Raw genomic sequence first — 20,640 nt, 5'->3', positions numbered from 1 at the left:
CCCGTTTGCGATGTTTTGACGTTAAATGCAAGCTCGCACGTTAGCATTAGCATTGGGGACACCCAAAAGTCTCACTGGGTGTATGGCGTCATCAAACTCCGTTTCATAGTTCACGCGTGAATTGATTATCCTTAATTAAGAATTACAACGGTTAACCCACAACGACATCTTTGAACTTGAATAGCTCGTAAATCTTTTGTGCTTCGTCACACGAACGACTTTGATGACTTTTCAGAAAACTTTGGGGTGTTTTTTTTTACTCCATGGTGCAGTAACACAAACGGCCACACGACGGCAATGTTTCTCCTTCAGAGTGCTCCGCGTCCAATTGACCCCTCCGTACAGGGCACTTAATCACGCCTCCTGAAGTGACGTCACGCCACGTGCGCTGACCTAAGACAAACGGTAAAAATGGCAAACACACTCTGAACTGAGAGAGACGCCATGCTTCTGCTTTCATTCAAATCAACGATATATTATAGATTCTAAATCCAATACATTCTGAACTGAGAGAGACGCCATGCTTCTGATTTCATTCAATCGTTCACACGGAGCAATGTTATGCCAGCGCAGAACGTCTCATTCATTTATACGAGACGTGGATTAAAAATCAAATTTAGGGCATATCTTCGTGCAAACACAGTCTGGTTAAGGTTCTGGCCGCGAGGCAGCAAGAAAGCGACACGTTTGTGCAGTCCGATCATCGCTAAATATCGCTCAACAAAGAATAAGTGTGGCAATCGTTCACACGCAGCAGTGTTATGCTAGCGAAGAACTTTGAATTCATTTATACGAGACGTGTATTGAAAATCAAATTTAGGGCATACCTTGGTGCAAACATGTGTGTTCCGGTTGATATTAGATGGATTTAGTTGATGATGCGATCTTTGATCCATCGAAGGCATTTTTTGTACGTGGTCTTCGGTTTTGGAAAGGGTACGAATCGAAGTCCCACCGACTCGCCTTTCGGGATACCCGTCGTCGCTATTGCAAAGTCCGTGACGACACCTCTTAACCATATCGATTTGTTAAAGAACCCAAATACGCGATAAAACGTTGACTAAACCTACACTTGGATCATGCAATGTTGTCTGAGAAAATGGCGGGAGCAAAAAACGGGCCTCTGATTGGTCAGTGGCGCCGATTGCGCAATATCCACGGAGGGGTCAATTCAAGGTGACGAATTCATGAAAATTGCATTTTTTTTCATTCCAATATCATTCAGCATTTTTTCTGACGCTTGAAAGAGAAAATGCCACAAGGTATTTTGTGTTCATTTTAAAAATGTAATTTCACAACTTCGATGAGTCACACTCGTTTATTGGCGTAACATTCATCAGTCATCATTTCTTATTTTTCCAAGTCAAAGTGTGTCATCTGAATAATTAACACGTGTTACGTGAAATGATAACAATTCTCATCATTTGATGCAATTTCATTGAGTTTTTGCATGTTGAACAAATATAGCATGTTTGTTAGTCGAGTTTCATTTCGTAAAATAAATAAAATTGTCCGTGAGAATAAATACAAAAGTTATACGTAAAAAAAAAAAAAACACACACACTCACACAGACACGCAAAGAGAGTGGTTTAGTATAAATAAAGTATAATATTTATTAGAATTGTGGTGTCACTCCATTTGTATAAATATAAAGTTTAACATTCTTATTTCACGACAAACAAAAACTAAGAAAGAAAGAAAAAGGAAGGAAGGAAGGGAGGAAGGAAGGCATTAAATACATTGAACAAACGCTCTTATTTACAACTCCAGCTCAAGTGTACACCAAAAAAAAAAAAAAAAAAAAAAAAAATTAGAATAGTAATAATCATAAAAGAAAATGGTCCTGTGCTGCAAGCGGGGCCAGAAAGAAATCGACTCGCCAACTTTTTCTTTCTCGTTGAGGTGGAGGAATGTAAGCTCGGTCGCTATGATCGATTTTGTTGATTGTTACGATCATGACAATTTCTGCTCATTAGCGGGATGCGTTGCCATTTTGTGGAGGGGGGCGGGCGGTGACAATTCATCTTTTTCTCATTTCAATAACATCGTGTGTGCTTATTATTGTTCGTGTTGATCAAAATGGATGCAGGGTGCAAACATTTTTTTGTTTGTTTGTTTAAGTCCGAATCCATGACAGGACGCAGGAAGAATTTTCGCTTTTGACGAAATTTTCACATTTTTCCGAATTTTTAGTTGCGATTCAGCAGAAATGTGGAAGCACTTCAAGGACTACGAAAGGGCCGAGAGAGCCCTTGAAAATCTCCTCAATAATCAATCATTTTTTTGGGGGGTTCGTTTGCAAAATATCCGGCTGTCAACGTTTGAGAGCTATTTTGGAAATCATCTCGTTATGGTGACAAGTCATTTTGATTTCTCGGAGCGTCGTCACGTGACCTCCAGGCTTCTCCTCGGGCGGAGGGCGTTGTGACGTCAGTTCCGGCGCAGGCCCCCCGGCGCTGGCCTCGAAGCGGCCTTCCGGGAGCGGCGCCGCGCTAGAGGATTTGGTAGACCGGCTTGGGGTCCCGCGGCGGCGCGTCCCCGCCGTCGGTCGAGATTCTCTCCACGATGCTGGACAAACAATCCAGGCTGGACGCCGCCGGCGCGCGCTCGCCACCTGAACGAGGGTGACGTCAGCAAGCGCGAGCGAAAGAAATCGACCCAAAATAGAGTCAGCCTAACGTTTCAACGAATAACAATAATAATAATGATGATACAAACGAGCAAAATCAAAAAAAAAGAAGTGTGAAATGAAATGCGATATTCCTCTGGGCTACAGTGACTTCAAAACACGTCATCGAGCCAATCATCGAGAAGTTTTTTCGGGGAATAAAATCTTGTCCCCAAAAAAAAAAAAAAAAAAAAAAAAAAAAAAAAAAAAAACACACACATTTTGAACATCCGCCGTGTTGCTTTTTGTAGGAGCGTGACGTCATCGGCTCGCCTTACCCTTGTGGTCGCTCCAAAAGGTTTTGGGGTCCGAAGGGGGTCGCGTGGCGGGCCCGCTGAAGTCGGTCTGCAAAGCGACATCGTCATCATCATCATCATCATCATCATCGTCGTCGTCAAATGGCAACCACGTTTTGACTTTAACAGATTTTGGAGATTTTTTTTTTTTTTTCCCCCAATCATTTTCAAATCAAACTCGAATCAAGATGAAGCAAATCGGTCAAAACGATTTGGGCCTTTTCCGACAATTTCAATGAGTTTTGTTTTGTTCTTATTCTTTTAACGACTTTGTGAAAAAGATTGATGTTTAACATATTTCATTTTGTAGTTTTTCTTTTTTTTCCGATTACACTCATCATAATGCTTCCCATTGACTTGTAATGTTTTTATCTCAACTCGCGATTGTTTCCTTCATTTCGTTAAAAAGAATCCGATTTTTTTTATGAGCACATCAAGATTTTTGACAGACATCGAAAAAGTTTGGAAGGATTTTTTTTAAACCGTCGAACGTTAAAGTTCCTAAAAGCATGAAATAAAAATTTTGACTTGGAAATGAAAACCAAGTTATTATTTCTGTTGTCAGTTCCAGCAATTAATGTTTGAACTTTATTTAACTTTTCGATGAAGAAAAAGAAACAGAAACACATGTTTAAAAAAATCATTTTCGGAAAGAAAATCCTTCGCGACTGACACAGTTGTTCACTTTATTATTCTTTGGTCTACTTAAAAAAAGAATTCAAATTCATTCAGGAAAATGGATAAAAACACAAACATCACCACATCAAGTGGTTTTTTTTTTTTTTTTTGCGGGATTTCCCCCCCCCCCCTTTAAACTCTTTCATGACACTTCGTCAACGATTATTTTGCAGCTGCTTCTCCTCATGTTTCCACACAAGCTAAAGGAAAAACATTTACAACCTACCGGGATCTTTTCTTATTGGATTTTGTTTTAATTGGAGGGTGGGGGCTAACAAAATCTTCACTCTCATCAGAGTCGTGAACGTCTTGAAAAGTGTTTTCTTATTTCTTTTCCGGGTAAGAACAACAACGCGATTGCGATCATTTCTTCAATTTGGTCAAAAGTTTCATTTGTATATGAGCGGGGAGAAGAAAAGGAACGAAAGAGAAGGAAAAAAAGAGGAAAGGGAGGAAGAGGCAGGGAAAAGTGTTTTTTTTTTTTTTTTGTTTTTTTGATGGGCATCTGAGAAAAGTAGAAGATGAAATATTGCGAGAATGGAAGACGGAGTAGTTGGCGATTTCCATTATGAGACCGTTTGCGGGGCGCCGGAAGAGGCCTGCGGAGGGCCGGAGTCGGCTTAGTGTGAAATTTCCGATTTTGATGGTTGTCCGTTGCTTCGCGGGGTGCGGGAGGACTCACCATGCCGTCGGAGCAGTTGGAGCGCGGGCTGGAGCCGTCCGAGTCTCCGCCGTAGGCGTCGGCGAGCGGGCAGAAGGCGTCCCGGGCGTCCCGGGCGTCGCCGCGCAGCAGGGCCTGCAGCGCCTGAATGTAGCCGATGGCGTTGCGCAGGATCTCCACCTTGGGCAGCCTCTGGTTGGGGTTGGCCGACGTGCAGCGCTTGAGCGTCTCGAAGGCGTCGTTGACCTTCCCCAGACGGCGTCGCTCGCGCAGGGTGGCGGCCTTGCGGCGGTCGGCGTTGGTGGTCTTGCGCTTGCACGCCTTGCACGCCCACAGCAGGCAGCGGCCCGCCTGGTGGTGCCCGCTGGGCGCGCGCACGTGCTCGTCGCGCTCAACCGGGTGCTGCTGCGGCGGGAGCGGCGCGTGCGCGTGCGCCAGGCGGGGATCCGCGTCGAGCTCGTCGAAGAAGCGCGCGTCCTCCGCGTCGAAGCACGCGTCGTCGTAAAAGTCGTCGCCGGCGTCGGCGTCGGCGAAGGCCCGCAGTTCCGGCAGCTCCATCGTGGCGCCCGAAGGCCCGAAGGCCGCGAGGCCGCGAGGGGAGCGGGGACTGGGGACTGGGGACTGGGGACGGGGGGGGGAGGCGGGTCGGGGCGGGGGCTGCGGAGCACGTGGACTCGATCCGGAGCCCCCCGCGCCCGCTCCGACACTTTTGTAGTCGGCGGCTCACTCGCGGGCGGGCGCGGCGCAGTGACGCGCGCGACGAGGACCAATCGGGAGCCGCTTTGGATCCGATGACTGACGCACGCGCAACAAAAAGAAATCAACGTCGGCTTCAAATATCAAACTTTTTTTTTTTTTTACTCCTTTCGTGTAAGTTCTGCAAAAAAAAAAAAAAAAATCACAGGAAGCCGATATTTGAGACGGTTGGGTGAGTCACCTGCAGTGACGTCACTCTCCCTCCAAAATAAGCGTGTGTGCGTGTTTTCTCGATGAACGTCTTGCACGAGTCACAACATGCATGCATGTGCGAGGAAATAATAATATTGACGGCCACGACTTCCATTGCGATGTTCGCCGCGGGTACTTGTGTGGTCCGTAACCTTTGAACCCGCAGGTGACGAACGTCAACACGCTTCTTGTGCTTCTGCGGGTCAATTCCGATTTGTTTGGCCAACGTTTCATTTCCGTGTGAACGGGACGATTCCAATTTGTATGTATTTATTGTTTTTATAGCCGACCGAAGCGCCGTCATATCAAGTAGCCAAACAGGATTAAGAGTACAAAACCGGCAAACGTCATCAGGCGAGCCCAGGAAAACCCTTTAACGGAACCGAGGACGAAGATGTTCGGATGCTGCTTTTGTCTCACTTTTTCTCTTTGCTTTCCCGTTTTCATTTTGGCTTTCTTGAGGGTGCCCACTCGCCCCCCCCCCCCCCGACTTTTTTTCTTCTTCTCTTCCTGCCGCAATTTACGTTGAGGCCTTTTTTTTTTTTTTTTTTTTTTTGGACGTCTTTTCGTAGCTCGCCAGCTGTCGCCTTCCACGAAGGCCTCACTTCCCACAATGCCTTTCTGCGGCCTCCCCAGAGTTCTCATTGAGTCTCTTTGAAATCCCGGTTGCCGTGCGCCCCCCCCCCCCCCCCCACGCTAAACTTCAGCACTCTGCAAATGCGTGTGTCGGGATGGCGTTTCGGTCACGTGATTATTTCATCAGCCCGACTCCATTGGGACCAATCAGAATGTTCGCTTTGTTCAAGTGACAAAAAAAAAAAGCCTTTACAAATCAACTTTTACAGCGTCAAAGAAAATCTTTCGAACTTACACGTGGAACCAAACCACGTACAGGTACAGGTCGGCAAGCTTGTTTCAAGATGGCGGATGGCGACTTCCGTTTTGGTGGCCAATGAGCCATCCAGTCTTTTCTCTTCTTTTCTTTTCTTTTCTTTTCTCTTCTTTTTTTTTTTTTTGACATCAGTGGGCGGGACCTTTTGCCAAGCTCAAAATGTGATGCGGCTAATGCTAATGCTAGTGTCGCTTCTCGACTTGCTGCACTAACTACCTGCAAGGTGTAAAGAGGTGCTCGGTCACTTCCTGTACACTTTGTTTGCTCGCTCTAGTGACTTAGCTACTTGCAGAAATGATGTGTTTGCTAGTTGACTTCTGGACGCTGTGGAGATGCGTCAAAATCCCGATGTCCAAAACAGTGGAGAGGAAGTCATGGAACCTTTTTCTGAATATGACAAATCAGAGTTGCTAGGTGACATCCTACTGAGGTTTCGGCCACGAGCACGCTAACATGTTAGCGCATTTGGGCGCGCTCCGGCGTGCGCTCTTTGGCGCGGTTGTCGACGTGCGAGAGGAGTTTGAGCTTCGGGTTTCAGCGCATAAACGTCCTGAAACGCACCAACACCTGCTGTTAGCTGTTAGCGTTAGCGACACTTCTGGAGCCAGCAAAATATTTGCAGCGTTGCGTCACGCCGCTTCCCTGAGAGCTTTTCTCCTCGGTGGATTTAGTCGAACTGCGCCAGCTAATTGAATTTTCCACACTCGCATGAGGCTGGCATATTGCCGTAACCCCTCCCCCCCAGCCCTGCCCCCCTTTGTCAAAAACTGGATCACTATACCAACCAGCAACACCCCATCCGTGCGGTTTGGGTCTTCCAGGCCAGGACGGACCCCGAACACGCAGGCACTGAACATCGTGCCAGCGGTGCACGGATTCCCATTTGAGGCAACTTTAAAAGTGATTGGTTGATTCTGAAGACAGCCACACCCCTCGGCGGAAGAGGGTGTGCACACATGTGCAACCAGATTTCAGTTGTTTGTTTTTTACATTCCCATGCTAAAACACGTGTGGCTACGTACTGTCGAGGATGCAAAACTGCGCAGGTGACGTCACCGTTACTAAGTCAGCGACAAGCGGAGCAGGCAGGCCAACAACTACGACAACTTCACAGCTTTAGTCGGGTTCATCACAGGCGCACTTAACGAGTTTCAACGAAATGCCAACGTAGCACGCACGCTAGCTTTAGTTCTTCTCCGCTTGCCGTGTGCTGGAGAGAAGTACTAGTTGACTTCTAGGAGGCTCTCGTTCACTTCCAGTACCTTCTGAATCCTCCAAGTGATGATGATGATGATGATGATGATGATGACTTCCTGTACAGCGTAGATTTACTAGTAAACTTCCGGTACCAGATTAGTGTGCATGGAATGCGCAGGAGATAAAAGAGGTGCTAGTCCATTTCCTGTACACTATGAAAAGGTCCCAGTCCTGTTCTCGGTTGTCAGCTAGCTTCCTGTTCACTGCAAAGACGCGCTAGTCCACTTCCTGTACAAGATGACTTTTTGCTTTTACGTCACTTCTTGTACTAGTGGATTTCTTGTAGGTAATGGAGCAGTGCTTAGGACTTCCTGTACGCTGTGGCCAGGCGAGGCGCTAATTAGCATTCGCTATCTGCAAAGAGGCGTTAGCGGATTTTGTGCATGCTTCGTAGCGGTGCTAATTCACTTCCTCGTGGGTTGCCGACTGTTGACTTCCTGCGATTTGTGGCGTGTGTTAGTCCACTGACGGAGAGGTGCTAATCAGCTTGCTGCTTTTAGCAGAGGTGCTAATCTACTTCCTGTTTTTAGCATAGGTGCTAATCTACTTCTTGTTTTTAGCAGACACGCTTTAAAATCCGGAGAGGTACAAGTCCACTTCCTGTCCGCTCTCCTTTCCTTTCCTGTAGGCTGGTGTTAGTCCACTTCCTGTTTGTAAACTGACTTCCTGTCCGCTGCCAAGAAGCGCTGGTCCATATTTTGGAGAGGTACTCGTTGACGCAAGTACTGGGACACCGGCGGACGCGAGACTTCGGTGGTTCGACTTTCCCCCTCGCACGATTCCCTCAGCTCCCGGCCGGGGGGTGCGAGCGAGCGTATGAAGTTTCCAGATGCCTCCCAAACGTTTGCTCTGCTGACTTCAGCCGGCGTTTTTTTTTGGGGGGTGGGGGGGGGTATTTTTAGTCACTTGGCTCGCAGCTGTCGTCGTCGGACCCGAACCAACGCACCAAACCTTTTGAGCCCAAAAGTGGGCTCAACGTCGGGTCGACACGCAGAACGACGGCGACTTCCTGTCCCGCTGAACTTCCTGTACCTTGTCCCTGGAATCAGCTTCGGAAGTGTCCACGACGGACGGGAACACGTTGCTTGGCGAGAGGGACGAGTCGGTAGAGAGGAAGGTTCTAGAAGCATCTGACACACGGCGGCAGCGCCCCCTACGTCGCAGCCCGCACGCTACATTTGCAAGCCGATCCGGTGAGCCAACGTTATTTCTGTCTACGCGTGTGCGCTATGTACTGAATGCGCGAGTGTCAGATTGTCCGCAAACGTCGGCCGTGACGTCTTTACAAAGTAAAGCGACGTTGCTAACCCACGCTGGCGCATAATTATGGGTTACATATTGCACTAAAATACGGATGAAACGATACCAAAATCAACCCGACGATCAAAAGCGAAGCGACGATTCATAAAGCTGCGATTCAAAATACAAAATGGGAAGAAAGTTTTGATTTCGGAAATGAAAAAAAAAAAAAAAAAAACGGACAAAATGTTGCAAAACCGACGTAGAAAATCACGAATCCAAAAAAAAAAAGCAAAGGAATTTTTTGGAGGCCTTCACCTGCCGGTGTGCGCGCCGGCGACCCCGCTGAGGGTCAAAGGTCACTTCTTAACGGCAGCCCCGCCTGCTGCCCCCTTTGGCTTTCTTTTTTTTTTTTTATTCTACATTTGTACAAACTTGAAGGATTTGGACTTAAAACTGGAGATGTTTGTGACCGCTACCGGTATGAATATTCATATTTGGGTTCTCACCAATACGGAGGAGCGAGATCACTCAAAAGTACTTTTGAGATATTGCAAAGGAAGATTTTTCGCTTTTTCTTTTCCGATCCGCGTACTGTTTGACTCGTCTTTCTTTTGCCCCCCGACTTGCGGCGCCTCAGCGGGACCGAAGGAATGGTGTTTACCGCTCGCGGCCAACTGCGCCGACACGGGACGGAACGCCATTGGTCCGCGCTGTCGTCACGGAGACGACAGCTGTCTCCGGGATGAAGAAGCTTCTTGGAGGGTGCCAGCCAGTCTGGGGGCCTGCAACCGGAGAGTCCCGCGGGAGTCCCTGACGCAGCGCCCCCTACGGGCAACAAGTTTTCTGGTCCGCCGCGCGTCGTCGTCCGCTCGTGCCTCTTCATCTTTGACGCGCGCTTTGTGTTTGTGTACACGGGGGGAGGGGGGGTTTGTGGCGGCAGTGGAGGACACCCCCAAATCTCTGCCAAACGCAAAAATACAAAGGATCCAAAAGTCAATCGCAAACAAAATACTCACAACTACAAACGACGGACGGGAAAGATGATGTGGCGCAAAACGGACAACGAGGCACACGTGGAGGCGGGAGGGAGGGCGCCGATCGGTCGACGGCGACGAGCGGACGCGACGTCAACGCCGACAAAACCCCACGTGGACAAAATTTCAGTCCGCGTCAAAAGCGACAACTTTGCAACCCGGGACGTCGAATGCCGGGCGGACGATGGCCGCTTCGTTGCTCCTTTGCTCAAAGGCAAGTACACCGATTTGCACCTTGAGTGAGCCCGCAAACGTCGCAGCCATTTGCAAAAAAAGGCCATTCGACACTTGGAGGAGCAAACATCCTTTTTTTTTTTTTTTTTTTTGGTAAATAATTGGATCATTTCCCACGGCACGCCGGTTGGGATCCACAGCGCTACAAAGTCTTCATCCTGGGGGGGGGGCGCATGTGTTGTTTTCGTCGACGACAACTGCGGCAACGACCACCGGCGCGCGTCAGCTGCTACGCGCAAACACGTTCATACAAAAGACGCACAAACACAAACGTACTCGAAAATAATAAGAAGAAAAATGGACACACGTAGACAAGCGTAGAAATTGTAGCACGGACGAGCGGGTCAGTGGCTTCGTTTGCGTCAACCTACGGGCTGAGTAAAGGGGGGGGGGGTCGTAAGGCGTACAGGGGGGACGTTTACCGCGCCCGCGGGGATAGGAAGTTGGCCATGGGGTCAAAGGTCAAGGGGGTTAGCAAGCTGCACTCGTGCGTGCAAGTCAACAGGTGGGACACGCACACACACACGGACCACCTGCCCCACCTGTCAATCATCAGGCGGGCAGACGTGCGCTTGATTTTGCTGCCCAACAAGCGTCGCGTGCCAAGATTACCCACAACGCCGAGCGTGCTAACTTGGCGCCGCTCAAGCCCGCAATTCGGCACCCTCGGCAAATACGTCGAGCGCGGAAAACATCTGGACCGCCGACGCCGCGTCCCCTGTGACCTTTGACCCCCCTCATCCCGCTCCAAGTGGCGCAGGCGGCCTTTGTTTTGCCGTGATGATGACGAGGGTCGACGAAGGACGGGGTCACTGAGGACAAGGGGGGGTCCGGTTACCCCCCGAGAGGGAAGCAAACCAACGTCAAGTGTAAACTTTGAAGTCAAAGTGCCAAAATATCAAATCATGAAGTTTATTTCTCAAAATGCGTTTTTGAGTTTTGGTATTTTTTTGACTCTGTGCTTGACTTTTGAAAGCGCTCTACACAAAAAAAAAAAAAAAAAAAAAAAAAGTCAGATTTTGATCGTTTGAGTTTTTTCAAAATAAAGGGCTTTATTTTTTTATTTTGGGGGGAGGAAAAGATGGACACGCAAGATGGGATGAAGTGCCACAGCTAATTCCATCTTTGCCTCTCGTAGTGATCTATAACAGCTTTATTATCATTTTTAAATAATAATAAATTGTTGGGCTAATCGGTTAGCTTGAAGGGCGGCAAACAGAGAGCGCGGGCGAGCAAGCGGGCGGGCGAGAGCTCCCCAGCTGGCAGCGGGCTTTGAAACGCGAGACGTTGGCCGACGTGTTGGATTTGGTTTTGCACTTTTAGGACCCCGGAGGTTCCTTAAGTTCCCCTTAACTGATCTTATTCCGGTCTTTTTTTTTTTTTTTTTCCCCTAGTTCTGCATTCTTGGTCTCATTTGGGCTTATTGGGTTCCTGTGGTTCTTCTTCCTTTTCATCGAATCCGAAGGTGTTTTTATTTTGTGTTGGACGTGTTTCTGAAGACCAGTAAAGTTGTTATTTATGGGACTGGCGTACTCGCATCGGCACAAATGAGGTGCCGGACAAAAGATCCAGAAGTTTGGGGTTGTTGTTGTTTTTTTTTTTTTTTTTTTTCCAGAGGTGCAAATGCAAAACACCAAAAAGAAGGAAGAGGGCGCCGTGTCAAAAAGTTGGACTTTTTTTTTTTTTTTTTCCAATCCAAGATGGCAAACGTTCACTTGCGATTTTCAACAACTGAAAAATGTCCCATTTTCCTTGCGTCGGTCCAAATTCGGCCTCGCTTCTCCTCAGGCGGGCCGACCTCAACCGGTCTCCAGCCAATCGCAGGCCACGCAACCATTGGCCCTCGCAATTTTTGGGGGGATCTGGGAGCGTGTCCGGTGGTTGTCACGGAAACTGAAACACGTTCAGAATTCTATTGCCCAGTTTCAAGTTTACGAAAGAATTTTGCGCTATTTCAAGAGTTCATTTTTCTTATGAGCGCGACAGAGAAGTATTTAAGCTGCTGGAGGGATTTCATGGCAGCCCAAGTCCAAAGTAAAGCCCCCCGCCCCCCCCCTGCAGATGTCGGGCGGCGAGCGCGTCTCGAATGTCCGCCGTCTAATTGACACGAAAACTGCGGTGGGGAATCGGTAAGCCCTCCCCAGCTCTCGGGTTCCCCGCCGGCGTGATGCGTTCGCGGACCTCCCGCGGACGGGAGCGCCGGCTCCGAGGACGACGCCGCCGATCCCGGACTTAAGCGGGGGGTGTGAAGCTAATGACCTTAAGGAGACATAATCCCGACCATCTGGACCCGCCCATTGTTGGAGGGTCAGCTCGCCGTCTCTCCCGATGGGGGTGGGGTGGGGGGGTGGGGGGGGGGCTCCCGCCTTTGTTTTGCTTTCATTTGCCGCCGGATCCCGTTCGGACGGTCCACGTCACACGTGGGGGGAATACGGAAAGCTGACGGCGAGAAAGTGACGGGCCAACGAGGCGCAGCCGGCTGACGGGAAACGGAACCCGACGAGCGGGACAGGGAAAAAATATAAAGCTCTACAACGTCGACAGGATTGGTCGCCACCGTCGGGGCCTTTCAAAATGGCTCCCCGGCTGCACATCTGCGTCGCGGCCACGGCGACGCCCCCGTGCGGCGTTCGACCGGCGGGATGGCCCGTGGACGCCGCGCGACCCAAAACCTGTTTGGAACTCAGCGAAGGTCGAGATCCCGTTAGGAGGCGCCGTCTGGACGTGAACTTTGACCTCAGAGCGATCCAAGGATGAAAATGAATTCCAATGTTTTGGGTTTGACCTCGGCTTGCGCGGTGACTTTCCCGAGTGGATGTGGAGCAAAATAAAATGAATAAAATGATTCGGCGCTTTTCAAAGCCAAAGTCGCAGCGAAGGGCCACGGAGAAATCGACACAGGCGTGCTTACCACTTGATTTCTGACCGATTTTACCATGGAAAAATGCCACAAAAGTTGGATACGCGATTCACTCTACGTACGCGCACCTTGGCATAAATACGTGAAACAAAGATCATTTCTTCAAATTCAATCAAATCTATTTTGGAGCAATGAAGACGTGTCATATACACGGCTGTACTCACAACCACACCAAGATCCACGAAACCTCGTCCGGTTTGCGCGTTAACACGAACTTGAGCTGTCGCCCTTACGCCTCGTGTCCACCAGGAGGCGCTGTGGTCACTGCAAAAGTTGCACTTTTTTTCCTGGCGGCTGGGCCACTTTCATGTCATCATCAATCTTGATAACGATACTTTAACATGCAAAAAAACGGCATAGATGAGATAACATCCATTATTGATGTCCACTGCAAAACAAATTTTAGACTGTTCTCAAGGGGAAATTAAATTGTCATCGTCTCAGGGAAGAAATTGAAAATGGGAATTTCAAAAGGTGCTGTTTCTCGTTGCTCTCGTCGTCGTCCTTGATGACATTAGCGCTGACACAGCGCACTGGTCCCGCCGCAGCGGGTGGGACTTCCGGACCGTCCTGACTTTGCGCCGGCGCAACGCTTGCTGCTTAGAAATCCATTTTTCCACTTCACTTCACTTCACTTCACTTCCTGTTTGTTGCCTGAAAATATAAAAGTTATCAATTGAACACAATGCCGCCATCATGAGGACGAATACGGCTGGCAAAACTACAACTTGAATTTGGGAACAGAACCGTTGGGCCAAAATCCTTCAAACGCAAAAGCAGCGCATTCCAAGGCCGGCCGGGACCAGCGATTATAAGGTCGCCGTTCATTTGGAGTCCATTACAGCCATCAACAGTGACGACGTTCGAGTTCAAACATGGCGGGCGAGTGCCAGTGAACTTTTCCAGCTCGACGTTGGCCTGTCAATGAGCTGGCTCAGTTTTGAGTTTTTTGTTTTTTCTCCTTTAAAACGCCAAAACAGAAAGTTTATTCATATTTGCGTTCTACAATGGCATGGAGCTCTTTTCTCATGAGGCGGCCAACACCGTCCTCTGCTGGCAGAAGTGACACATCGCACTCTGTTCCACCACATTGTTAATATTTTTCCATTTATTTAAATAGACAGTATTTCCACTCTTGATAAACTATTCAAGCACTTTGTAGACTGTCACATTTAAAAGGGATGTAAATAGAGACGTAATAATCGAGATGGACACAACAAAGAAGATTGAGCATCTTTTTTGCCCGATAAGTCTGGCCCCCTCCCCACAAACAAATATTCTCAGTAAAAATATTGTCGTGACAAAAATAAAAGCCGCTAACATGCAAAACGGCCGCTTACCAAAAAGGTACCTTCCGTCTCCTCGTCTGGTTCCCGCCGCCGCATCATTTGAAGAGTTCCTGGTCCGGGTCCATCTGGACCCAGCAGAACTCAGCGACGGGTCGTCGCTCCGAGGACGTCCAACAGCTGGCGGCGCACGTGTAAACCAGCACGGTGCCAAACTCCGGCGGCGACCCGGTCTCGGTCCCGCGGGTCCAGCTCAGCAGACCGACGAGCGCCGGCATGAGCTGCAGCTCGAAGGTCCGCGGGCCGCCGCAGCCGGCGCACGGCGGAGGCGGCCGCGGTGCCGCCGCCTCGTCGGCCGACATAAGCAGCGGTTGGCCGCCGCGGCGGTAGCGCAGAATCTGTCGCGGGCACGCGGAGATCCTCTTCCGGAACCTGGAAAAGGCCCGGTCGCCGTGACGCGCGTCGCTCTTCTCGTACGTCTCGGCGAATTCGCAGACCTCGGCGACCGCTCCCTCTCGCTTCTCGTAGTCCCTCAGCAGCTTCTCAGCGTGCGACCGCTCCTCCTCAATTTCCACTTCCTCCTCAGCGTCCCGCTCGTCCAGCACGGCGACGAAGAACGCTCGCAGGACGGGAACGTTCGGTTCCGGTCCGGGCTCCGCCAGATCGAGGGCGTCCGGTCGGCCGACATCCTCTAAAAGCGAGCGCAAACCCCGAGTGGGCAGTTAAAGTGGAGGGGGGGCGCCAGGGCAACCACCAACTTTTCATTGCCAAGGAATAATGGAAGTGGAGGAAAAGATTTTCAAAATGGGTGTGCGTGAAAATGTCCTCTCCAAGAAGCAAAAAAAAAAAAAAAAGTCGGGGAACCACCCAGTAGCGCCCCCTGGTGGCCGTCAAATGTGACGCAGTAGTAGACAGAGCCCGAAGTTTTCGGTTTGTACCTTTTTCTGCCTCCGGGAGCGACTCCGCGATGTCTTCGTCCTCCTCGTCCTCCATCACGCCCCAGTCGTCGGCGGAGGCGCACCAGTCACTAGCCGACAGAGGCGCTTCCGTCGCCGCCTCGGCCTTGCCGGACCTCCGCGCCGCTCCGTCTTCCGTCTCCAGGCTCTGAGAGCGGAGCGCCGTCCAGCTCTCCGGCCGGCCGCCGCACTCGGGGGCCGCGCAGGCGAACAGCTGGAGGGTCCGGTGGTACGGCGAGCTCCCGAGGGGGCAGTAAACCTGCACCACGTGGACCAGCGGGGCCGAGCAGCGCCCGCAGCGGGGAGACGCGCGCGCGTGGCCCGGCGCCGGGTCCGGGACGCCTCCCACCTTGTTGGTCACGAAGGACGAGCGATGCTTGGACTCGTCCAGCTCGCCGTCGCACACGCCCAGAAGGGTCGACTCCGGGCCGGCGGACGCCATCGCGGCGACTCGCGGAATCGGCGCAGCCAATTTACGTCATCGGGCGCGCCGGTTAGGAAGCAGTAGAGGGGACTTCTTCGCCAGGCGACCACTGGCGCTAAGCGTACGCACGTGCGCCACCCACAGCGCAGGAGCGGAATTCATGCAGGTGCTGATGGAAGTCAACTGGAAAACGACTCAAAGAAAGGAGGAGAAAAAAAAAAAAACATTATCCCTAAATTTTGCCAGTCATCCATGTCATTTCATTCTTAGAGCATTGAATCGATCGCAATCAGATTGTGAATACAACAAATAAAAACTTGGAAAAGAAAAATCCAACGTCTCAAAGTAGTGGAAGAAAATTCAACCTCTTCAAACAATTTAACATAAAAACGCTAAAAATCAACAGCTAAGAATAGTCAGTTCAAAAAAGGTTTAACATCTCCCAAAATTCTGAGGAACACAATTCTACATTTTTCATTTCATTTTTTTAAAAATTCAACCTTTCCCCAATTAAAAAAAAAAAAAAAGTTATTCAGTATAATTACGTGTAAAAAAATTTTTTACCTGTGACTATTTGAATACCGAATAAATTCCAATTTCACGTGAGGTCATAGTCATCTCAACTTGATTTATTGTCAACTAAAGTTGGGCATGGAAAATGGATGCAAGTCAACATGATTCTGATCTTTTCATTCCACCCTGATTAAGGAAAAAAAACGGCCACAGAACTTCTTCTCGTCCCGTCAGTTGGCTTTCATCCTAAATGCCGAAGACTTCGCCATCAGCGCCGCCACGCAGCCTCCCGCCAGCAGGAGACGCTCACAGTTAGATGGCGTACTCGAGCGGCGTTCACTGGTCGTCGTCGTCGAGGGATAACAGCGGCGCCCGGTTCGGCGGGAGACCGGCCCGGATGCGCTGCCAGCGGCCCGGCGGCCAAACGATGTGCGACGCGCGGCCGTGAAGAAGAGCAACCGACACCTTGGCACACGAACAAAGATAACCCCCCACCACCACCAAAAAAAGTCACGTGACAAAACTAATGCCGAGGCCACCTTTTCGTCACTTGCACACTGACCTTTAACCCTCCTGTTAGGTTGAACTTCCCGGGTCAATTGAACCCGGGCGGACTGCGGGTCGCTACCCAAGAGTCCCACGACAGTACTTGCGGTGGGGGTTTTGACACCACCCCGGTGGTCCCAGTTAAGTGGCGTGATGGATCCAACCGAGGTTACACCGAAGTGACGCCCGATTGGTCATCAGCTCACCTTGGCCAACATCTTTGTGGATTTTCTGACCGACATTACAGAGCAAGCCAGGAAGTGTTTACGCTGGCGCATTTTCTCCACTGTCAATTTGAAATAAGATTTTGGATTTCTATCAATGACCCAAACAAGTACCTCGACATGTTAATCAGAGGTGGACCTCTCGCAATTTGGACTCTGGAAGGAGGCGGGATTCTGTCCGTGTTGGAACGTAGTTTGAATTCTCGGCAACATAACGGGAGGGCAAAGGGGGGGGGGGGGGGGGGGCGACTTCGCTTACCGGGCCAAAGGTGTTGCTGTCCAGACTGTGGCCGTGATGGTCCCCCTCGATCCACACGTGACCGTCTGGGACTCGCACGTGTCTCTTCTTGTAGCTCAGAGTCCTGCCAGATCCAGATCCACAACCGCCACCGCTTTTATTTCAACTGGCCGCACTCGGGGTTCTTCTTCTATTGTCGTGTACCCGTCGCGGTCGACTTCACGCGGACTCCGCGTCGTTCTTTTATCTGCCCCGTCGAGCATTTGCACAATTCTGAATTCTTTTTTTGAACTGGTAAAATGATAAGATGGAAAGGTATTTTGGATTTTTACTCTTTTAGCACATTAATACATTGACTGTTCATCCATCCATTTTCAGAGCCACTTATCCTCACGAGGGTCGCAGGAGTGCCGGAGCCTATCCCGGCTGTCATCGCGCAGGAGGCCTGGGTACACCCTCGACCGGTTGCCGGCCAAAGGTACGGCACACGGAGACGTATAAGAGTCACGCTCACACTCACACCTACGGGCAATTTAGAGTGTCCAATGAACGTGTGAAAGGAAAGCAAAGTACCCGGAGAAAAGAAGCCACGCGGGCACTTGGAGAACATGCAAACTCCACACAGGCAGGGGCCGAGACTCGAACCCCGTTCCGCAGAACTGTGAGACGAACGCGCTACACCGTGCAACAGAGTGATGAACTATACGACCAAAATGGCGAGTACTTTTAAGTACGGGCCAGGCCACGTGTCCACTTGAAAAATCTAACATTGTTTCGTCCCTTCGCGTGGGACACGTGAAGCGCTTTTCACAGGAAGTGCAGACAGGATGCTAAGACGGTTGTGAAGTTTCCACGGCGACTACCTGATGAAGTCTCCCTCCAGGCCGATGACGCGCTTGATGATCTTCTGCTCGGGATTCCTGGGAGACCTGAGACGCCGCACACAAACAAACCATGGGCCGATCCGACGGTCGCACGTGCAGCGGAACCTCACTTTTGCTAAGATTTGCTTTTGGATCCCTTTTTTTCTTGCGCAAGACTCCGCCGTTCATTTCTCGGAATGGACGCGCGGTCATCCGATGCCATTTTGTAAAGTGGGGGGGGCTTCAACAGAGCGTAAGCTTAAAAACAAGCCTCCCAGTCTGCTGATGTTTGCAAATGTCTCGTTTTGAGTCAACTCAAAATTCAGTCTCACAGAGGACGGCAAATCGGACAATGATTGATGTTCGGAGCCTGAAATGCAGGAAAGTTTGGACAACTTGAAATCAAACAAACTCTCAAAAATGATCATGTAAATGCGAGCAATCCGTTCCGGACATTCAAAAATAATTTCATAATCAATTAGTAGCAGACAAGTAAATTGCCGCATCTGTAGTTCCTCTGAAAAAAAATTCCTTTTTTTTTTTTTTGTATGTCTGGAACGGATTACTTGCATTTACATGATTTCCTATGAAAAACGTGGCTTTGGATACATACACTCGGGTTTTAGTGAGGCTTTCTGGAACGGACTGATTACGGAAACCAAGGTTCCACCGCGTGGACCAAACTGCGTTCTGTCTCACATTTACGATCCAAAGTCTTCGATCGGCAAAGGTGCTAGCACGCTATCGGGTGTTCGGAAAGGGACTCACATGACAGACACGATGTCTCCTCTCTCGACGTGGTATTTCCTGACACTCCAGCGGTTCAGCAGAACCACGTCACACTCAGACGCTCCTTCCGGGTTCAGGAAAGGCTGCATCAACACGCGCATTCATCATTTCTTGCTTTCAATTGCTTTCGTCACCTTGCCGTCATTTTTTGGCCTCACCTGCATGGACGCCCCCTCCACCCTGGCCACATAAGCCAAGCGGTCCAGGACGGTGACGGTGACGGGCACGGCCACAAAGAAGCCACTCACAAAGGCGCGTAGGTAGCGGCGGCCCCGCGTGGCCCCCTGAGCCATGCTCACCGGGACGGGAAGCTGACGGGAAGCTGGGGGTTCGGCGCGGGAAATGGCATCAGTCAGTAAATGCAGAGAAGCGTTTTACCTCCGTGTTTGTTGATCTTATGTTCAAAATAATTACAGGTTCAAATGTGGAGCATGTCAGAAGTTGCTAGCTTTAGCGACCAGCTGTTAGACCGGACAGCTCAGCCGCAAACAGCTGCATGATGTTAAGATTCCAAGAAAGCTCAGTGAACTGTGACTCCCTTGAAGATACCACGGCGGTAAAAGCCTCCAGGTGATCCATCACCATCACCATCAGTGTTGGAAGTCAACAGCTAATAGGTAGCCATGTAAGAAAGTACATGACGTACCTGTGCGTCATTGAAGCAAAACCGAATAAAATAGTGAATAGGATACTAGTTTTCAGCGGTTGCAAAGCAGCAAACATTGGAGTTTCCGTGCAGTCTCCATGTCAAGCGATTTAAAAACAAAAGGTGCCGATTGACCGAAAATGAGAGCTGCGTATCGCTGATCGATTGCAGTTCCCGAATGGGTGTCAAAGCTAATTTGATATTGAAGTTGTTGAATGAACTGAATCTGAAAGGATTGCACTGAATGTGAAAACATATTTCAATGGTCACTGCAGATTTTTTTATTCTTACATTCATGTTCAAGTTTACTCAATTTCAGTTTCAAACTAATAGTCAATTGCAAATTATACTATTCAGATTGTTTTTGAATGCAACGTTTCAAATTGAACAATACAAACTCAAATGATATTTTTCAAATTCTGTTTCTGAATACAGTTACTCAAGTGTAGAAATTCAGTTTCTGCTGGAGCATTTTTCCAGCCCATACTCGTTAACAACCGACCCCCAAAAAAAGGAAGGAACAACCCAAGGGCGCATTCCAACAACGCTCCGGTCAGAGTTTTCGAACGTACCAATAATGGATGTGACCGTTTGAGCCCGACACCGTGGGTAAGTTCGGAAATTCAACATACTGCACTTTCAGACTACAGTGCTTAGTGTTTGGGGTTGCACAGCACGCTCAGTTTTTTTTCTTGAATTTACGAACGTACGTGCTTCCATTTGCATGGAAACGTCAGTGAGTCCGCCATATTGAATGTGTCCACCTGCTCTGTGTCCTCAGTCAGAGCGCCTCCGAATAACCGAATAGCCCACTCCAACGACGCTCGGAGTTTTACAACTTTCTGGAGTCCTGCCAGCACGCTTGGAGTGACTCCCCGAACGCACGCTGTGAATGTCTACTTGGAGTGTCTTTCGAGCTAACTGCTAGCTACGTGGCTAAATTCACCGAGTTCGGGTGGCTGAAAAGAGCAAATAGCTTAATAATAATGAAAGAAAAAGATTAAAACAACGCAGAAGTCACTTGACTCCCGGTGACGTCAACCTTTGATAGGAGGAGAACATTACTGACAGCTAGCAAGCTGAGCTAAACTATTGAAATAGAAAGGCTAACAAGTCACCCACCAGCATGAACGCCGACTTCCTGATGCTGGCGGGGGAAGTCAACTTTGGGTCCTAAAGTCTGTTGGCCTGCCTGCACATAATTACCACTTGAGCACTATGTCGTCCAACGCTCGCTTTTTAAAATCTCTCTATTTAATTTTACTTTTATATGGTGGATTCACACTAACGGTATCACACTGATGATATTGATGCTAATTTCATT

General features: G+C 49.4%; 3 protein-coding genes across 7 annotated transcripts; all 3 read right to left on the bottom strand.

The window, feature by feature from the left end:
* Window positions 1-1,439: 1,439 nt before the first annotated feature.
* Window positions 1,440-5,119, bottom strand: myod1 (myogenic differentiation 1). Its single transcript, XM_061840652.1, has 3 exons — window positions 4,326-5,119; window positions 2,948-3,014; window positions 1,440-2,615 (listed from the first exon to the last, which is right to left on the bottom strand). Exons 1-3 carry the CDS (start codon window positions 4,860-4,862, stop codon window positions 2,494-2,496), a joined length of 726 nt encoding a protein of 241 aa, XP_061696636.1. The 5' UTR covers window positions 4,863-5,119; the 3' UTR covers window positions 1,440-2,493.
* An 8,069-nt stretch (window positions 5,120-13,188) lies between these two features.
* pdcd2l (programmed cell death 2-like) lies at window positions 13,189-15,704 on the bottom strand. Of its 2 annotated transcripts, XR_009798027.1 has the most exons (4): window positions 15,056-15,704; window positions 14,615-14,808; window positions 14,172-14,549; window positions 13,189-13,485 (listed from the first exon to the last, which is right to left on the bottom strand). XR_009798027.1 is itself a non-coding variant. In XM_061840646.1 (3 exons), exons 1-2 carry the CDS (start codon window positions 15,513-15,515, stop codon window positions 14,216-14,218), a joined length of 1,053 nt encoding a protein of 350 aa, XP_061696630.1. In that variant the 5' UTR covers window positions 15,516-15,702; the 3' UTR covers window positions 13,189-13,485; window positions 14,172-14,215. The 2 variants fall into 2 exon arrangements, 1 of the variants encoding a protein (XP_061696630.1); XM_061840646.1 differs by having other exon boundaries at window positions 14,172-14,808; window positions 15,056-15,702.
* Window positions 15,705-16,107: 403 nt separating this feature from the next.
* On the bottom strand, window positions 16,108-20,579 carry immp2l (inner mitochondrial membrane peptidase subunit 2). 4 transcript variants are annotated; one of them, XM_061840661.1, is made up of 6 exons: window positions 20,439-20,579; window positions 18,829-18,992; window positions 18,650-18,753; window positions 17,882-17,947; window positions 17,040-17,142; window positions 16,108-16,475 (listed from the first exon to the last, which is right to left on the bottom strand). In XM_061840661.1, exons 2-6 carry the CDS (start codon window positions 18,961-18,963, stop codon window positions 16,347-16,349), a joined length of 537 nt encoding a protein of 178 aa, XP_061696645.1. In that variant the 5' UTR covers window positions 18,964-18,992; window positions 20,439-20,579; the 3' UTR covers window positions 16,108-16,346. The 4 variants fall into 4 exon arrangements, with proteins under 4 accessions (XP_061696645.1, XP_061696646.1, XP_061696644.1 ...); XM_061840662.1 differs by lacking the exon at window positions 20,439-20,579 and adding an exon at window positions 20,081-20,432; XM_061840660.1 differs by lacking the exon at window positions 20,439-20,579 and adding an exon at window positions 19,889-20,010.
* Window positions 20,580-20,640: the final 61 nt, after the last annotated feature.

The sequence above is a fragment of the Syngnathoides biaculeatus genome, chromosome 14, assembly GCF_019802595.1.
Source record: "Syngnathoides biaculeatus isolate LvHL_M chromosome 14, ASM1980259v1, whole genome shotgun sequence".
In the NCBI taxonomy this organism is placed as follows: domain Eukaryota; kingdom Metazoa; phylum Chordata; class Actinopteri; order Syngnathiformes; family Syngnathidae; genus Syngnathoides; species Syngnathoides biaculeatus.
This window is presented reverse-complemented; position numbering and strand designations above follow the sequence as displayed.

Bases quoted from the DNA above. Each gene is read 5' to 3' on its own strand.
- myod1 (XM_061840652.1), bottom strand. From the start codon at position 4,862: ATGGAGCTGCCGGAACTGCGGGCCTTCGCCGACGCCGACGCCGGCGAC. The intron at 3,015-4,325 runs GTGAGTCCTCCC...GTCGCTTTGCAG, and splicing joins CCAACTGCTCCGACGGCATG to ACCGACTTCAGCGGGCCCGC. The intron at 2,616-2,947 runs GTAAGGCGAGCC...ACCCTCGTTCAG, and splicing joins CTTTTGGAGCGACCACAAGG to GTGGCGAGCGCGCGCCGGCG.
- pdcd2l (XM_061840646.1), bottom strand. From the start codon at position 15,515: ATGGCGTCCGCCGGCCCGGAGTCGACCCTTCTGGGCGTGTGCGACGGC. The intron at 14,809-15,055 runs GTACAAACCGAA...GCTCGCTTTTAG, and splicing joins GCTCCCGGAGGCAGAAAAAG to AGGATGTCGGCCGACCGGAC.
- immp2l (XM_061840660.1), bottom strand. From the start codon at position 19,946: ATGTTGAATTTCCGAACTTACCCACGGTGTCGGGCTCAAACGGTCACA. The intron at 18,754-18,828 runs GTGAGGCCAAAA...GTGTTGATGCAG, and splicing joins TGGAGGGGGCGTCCATGCAG to CCTTTCCTGAACCCGGAAGG. The intron at 17,948-18,649 runs GTGAGTCCCTTT...GCGGCGTCTCAG, and splicing joins GGAGACATCGTGTCTGTCAT to GTCTCCCAGGAATCCCGAGC.